The sequence below is a fragment of the Thalia democratica genome, chromosome 2 (genome assembly GCF_965202585.1).
Source record: "Thalia democratica chromosome 2, ktThaDemo2.hap1.1, whole genome shotgun sequence".
Taxonomy (NCBI): domain Eukaryota; kingdom Metazoa; phylum Chordata; class Thaliacea; order Salpida; family Salpidae; genus Thalia; species Thalia democratica.
Window position 1 is genome coordinate 34,087,645 of NC_139166.1, and position 4,078 is coordinate 34,091,722.

General features: G+C 24.5%; 1 protein-coding gene across 2 annotated transcripts; it reads right to left on the bottom strand.

Moving 5' to 3' along the window:
- Positions 1 to 247: 247 nt before the first annotated feature.
- LOC145829370 (protein rolling stone-like) lies at positions 248 to 3,281 on the bottom strand. Of its 2 annotated transcripts, none has more exons than XM_082937140.1 (4): positions 3,064 to 3,211; positions 2,304 to 2,535; positions 1,028 to 1,235; positions 248 to 761 (listed from the first exon to the last, which is right to left on the bottom strand). In XM_082937140.1, the coding sequence occupies exons 1-4, from the start codon at positions 3,088 to 3,090 to the stop codon at positions 491 to 493; spliced, it is 738 nt and encodes a 245-aa protein (XP_082793266.1). In that variant the 5' UTR covers positions 3,091 to 3,211; the 3' UTR covers positions 248 to 490. The 2 variants fall into 2 exon arrangements, with proteins under 2 accessions (XP_082793266.1, XP_082793265.1); XM_082937139.1 differs by having other exon boundaries at positions 249 to 761; positions 3,044 to 3,281.
- Between the last annotated feature and the right edge of the window lie 797 nt (positions 3,282 to 4,078).

The window sequence follows — 4,078 nt, forward strand, 5'->3', positions numbered from 1 at the left end:
CTGGTAGTTTCAGCGGTTCAGTCGATTATGACATCACTGAGGAAGACAAACTAAACAATCAAACTTCTGTGTGGGACGATTCCAATGCACAAGAAGTAGTTGAAAGTTTATCGTAAACTTTTAATTTATTTGTATAGTTTTGTAAATTCTTGCATTTAGAAATTATACTTTTTTTAAATAAAAAATAAGTTATTTTATTATATTTTCTATTCTTAGATTTTTCTGTATATTTTTTTTTATTGTAAATAAGTACACTGACTTCATTTATTGAAAAAAATGTTTTATTAACTTTGCGTACTTAATAAATAATATAACAATGTTACCGTAAAATTATTAAACCAAGTAAAAAAATACAATAAGTTTAGTCTAATAATATCTTATTGATCCATAAGTCAAACTTGATATAGAAAATACAACAGATATCGGCGATAAATTTATACTTGTCTGTTTAATTTTACGTGTTTAAGTATTTATAGTTTTATGCAAATATTCAAACTGTTTCGTTTGAGTTTTCGACTCTTGCATTGCAACAATTTTTTCCATGAAACCAAAGCCTCAAAGCATAACAACCATAGTTAATTGCTTGTCCAACAACTCCTGCGGCAATTGCAAAACCAACTCCCAAACCAGCCGCTAGTCCAGGGTTGTTTACCCAATCGAGAAAGCTGTATACTTCAGAATCTACTTTAGTTGCATGTAGTATTATTGTAAGAACCAAGTACAGTAGAGCCCATATAATTGTATATATGAAGTGAAGATACCTGAAAAGTTTTATTTTAAAATGTTTCATTTTAGGTTGTTTCGTACTATAATTTTTTTAAAATATATTTAATTTAAACAAATTAGATTAGACTGTTACATTTAATTTCAAACTATATCATTCATTTTACTTATGTTATTTCTGTTTTAAGTAACAAATTTATTTTTAAATAATTTTATTCCAAAACCCATATACTTTGTAAAACGCATTACAATAATTACGCCATAGTTCAATGAATATTATTCTTATACTTGTAGTCATTTTAACCTGCAAGGTAACCTAATAACAAAAACATCAATGATGAGAAGTAAAAAAGTAATTCCATGTTCATGAATATTTAAAGGAGATTGTAAATAATCATGTTTTGCAGTAGGAGCAAGCATTATCCAGAACAGTACACATGTTGTTAAGCTTATATTAAATGATATCGACTGAAAAAGAAACACAATTTTTTCGTACCACCGAGCTTCGACATCTGTTATTGTTTGAATATTATAAGCTTGTTATTTCTACAGTTATTGTAAATTTATTATCCTAGCACTAAAGTTTTTAAATAAAAGTTTTCTTTGATTTTTTTTCACTGACAACATCTCAAAAATTAAGTCCAGAAAATAAAAATACAATTTATGTATAAATTACTATAATATCGATTTTCGTTTATGTATACCAAAATTAATTTTATACAACTAATTTTCTGTAATCATACAAAGTTTTCTAGAAAAATTTAGGTTTTTGAAAGATTTTGTAGAAACAAATATACAATTTTTATATTGTTTTGCGGAGTAATATTCAACTGATAAATCATAGTACCAATAACTAAGTTTTTATTGTAAAACTAAGATTATAAAAAGCTATAGTATTCTAAATTTGTTGTTGTTTTGTTTATTTATTTTCAATCTATCCAACTTAAAAAAACGTAATGAAGTTATTTTGCTTAAAAGTGTGCATACCAACAGTTTATAAATTTTTTAACAGTTGTGTCTAGTAGTACTATTTTGTTTTTTAAAGATCATTTATATTTTTTATGAAAAGTCATAAAAAATTGTATAAATTATTTTGTTTTGTTAGATTTGAACTGCTATAAATATGTTCTAGTACAAATAATTTAAAATAAATTCTTTACGCTAAGTTGAAGATTTGAGTAAACGTTTTCATTCTGCCACTTAATCATTATACCAGAACAAGTTTATTTATAGCTTTAGATTAAGTTTTAGACAAATTTTGATTATTTTACTAGTTCATCAAAAAATTTATCATTTAACCAAACGTCTGCCACTAATTTATTATAAATACTAGTCATTTTTAGACATTGTCATTTTATTAATCAGTTGTTTAACCTATACACTTTTCTGTTTTAAAGTACAACAAATAGTAGTTATTTATTTTCTCTGTCTCTTTGCCTTTTTTTAACTTGGACGAGTATTGTCGGTAAAATTTGCAGAACATTAATTTTGATCATTTCAGCAGTTAGTCTTAGAATTAAAAAACATTGACTTTACAGCTAAAATACATTTCCAAATTAACAAATGTCAAAAGCACAAACCTGTCTGCATTATACTTTTTTCAATGCTTCCACTAAGTTTTGCATAACAAAGTACAGCAAACGAAATGATAAAATATAACGTAATTTGTAACACTTGTAAGTTGGTCAAATAAATAAAGTATTCTCCAAAATATTTATAACGTTTTTGAGTCGATTCAAATATCAACCATACAATCATGTACATTACAGTCAAACAACGATACATAAAATATATTGAGTGATCCTTTGTCCACTGAAAAATAAAAAAAATAATTAGATAAAAACAAACAGTTCTTAGCAAAAATATATTAAAAGCATGTTTATATACATTTCAACCTAAATTACGAGTTTACTCGCTATGCAGTAACGTCAAAAACAGTAGCAAATTCTTTATTAATAGTTTTTAATATAGATTTTAGTGTTAAAAATTCAAGTTAAAAAAACAACTCTGAAATTAAAGGAATACTTGCTAGGTTTTAGTTGACAGTTTTATAATTTTTATTTACACTACTTTGCACACTGTGAAGACCACTAGTGAAGACAAAGGTTAACAGCTAATAAATTTAAATAAAAGTTTAAGCAGAATTTGAAAAAAAAAGATCAAAGCCTATGTAACACTTTGCAGAATTTATATGGGTCAAAAATATCTATGATCATATCTAAAAATCATATGTAACAATCAAATTATGTAGCTAAAAAATGAAAAGGGGTTAATCAACTAATGATGTCTAAGTGTTTTATCTAATTAAAAAAAAAACTACTTGTAAAATATAAAAGTTACTTCTTTCCAGAGATCCAAACCAAACATTTTTTAACTTTAGTTCCTTTTTACACATCTGATTTATTGAAATTCAAAATAAAAACTCTTTCCACAACTTTATTTAGAGACTCACTAATAGCTTGAAAAATTACAGTACTATTTTTAGTACAAAAAGCTTTAAATTCAATTTAATACAAAACAACTTTGTTTTTTCATTAAATTTCTACAATTTTGTAAAAACTTTAATCTTGCTGTAGCAAAGTTCTTTCAGTTTTAATAATGCTAAGTTTATTGAACACTAACAAAGTACTAAAAAAAGTTGGTCTAAGGACCTGGGGTACAAAAGACCTCTCGGTCATTGAGCTTATATTATATATAATGAACTCTCACAATCAAGGTTTGAAGCAAGAAAAAAAAAACTTAAATTAAATTCAATGATTAATTTATTAATACTATATTAACAAACTACAATACAATAAAAAAATCCACAAAGTTTTTATTTTACATTCAAAGCTATCGTCAGCATGCAAGTTTGATATAAATTGAAGGAACACAGGTGTAAAACAAAATTCAAGCAATTTAATGAAAGTAAAATTAAGATTTTTTAAAAATTATACTAATCTTTTTATATAGTGTTATGATAAAATAAAAAGACTAATTGACATAACTAAAGACGATTTGACAAACTTAAGTATTATAATATTGTTACTGTAATACAATTAAACGAGTAAAACAGTACTAAATAAAAATTAACTGAAAAATAAAAATTCAGTAGTCTTGAAAAGAATTATCTAAAAAATCAAAAAAAAAAAATAATACAAGTAATATGTTTATTAAAAAACTAATAATCTGACTTTTGATAAAACAATCAAGGTTATCTGAAATTTGAATACATAAAAAAAAAGTATTCAATTTCACAGTAATAAATCGAACTGTAATCTTAAATGTTTTCAATTTTAAATTTTATCAGTAGTTTCACCAAATAACTCAACTAATAGTTTTTTGACAAGTTTACACTAAAAAATATATGTAAGTG

What these genes read in the sequence shown, in the direction of transcription:
- LOC145829370 (XM_082937139.1), bottom strand. Translation starts at nt 3,118, where the DNA reads ATGTGTAAAAAGGAACTAAAGTTAAAAAATGTTTGGTTTGGATCTCTG. An exon ending in GTAACTTTTATATTTTACAA is followed by an intron (nt 2,536 to 3,043) that starts GTAGTTTTTTTT and finishes TTTATTTTTCAG; the next exon opens with TGGACAAAGGATCACTCAAT. An exon ending in GTTATTAGGTTACCTTGCAG is followed by an intron (nt 762 to 1,027) that starts GTTAAAATGACT and finishes AAAACTTTTCAG; the next exon opens with GTATCTTCACTTCATATATA.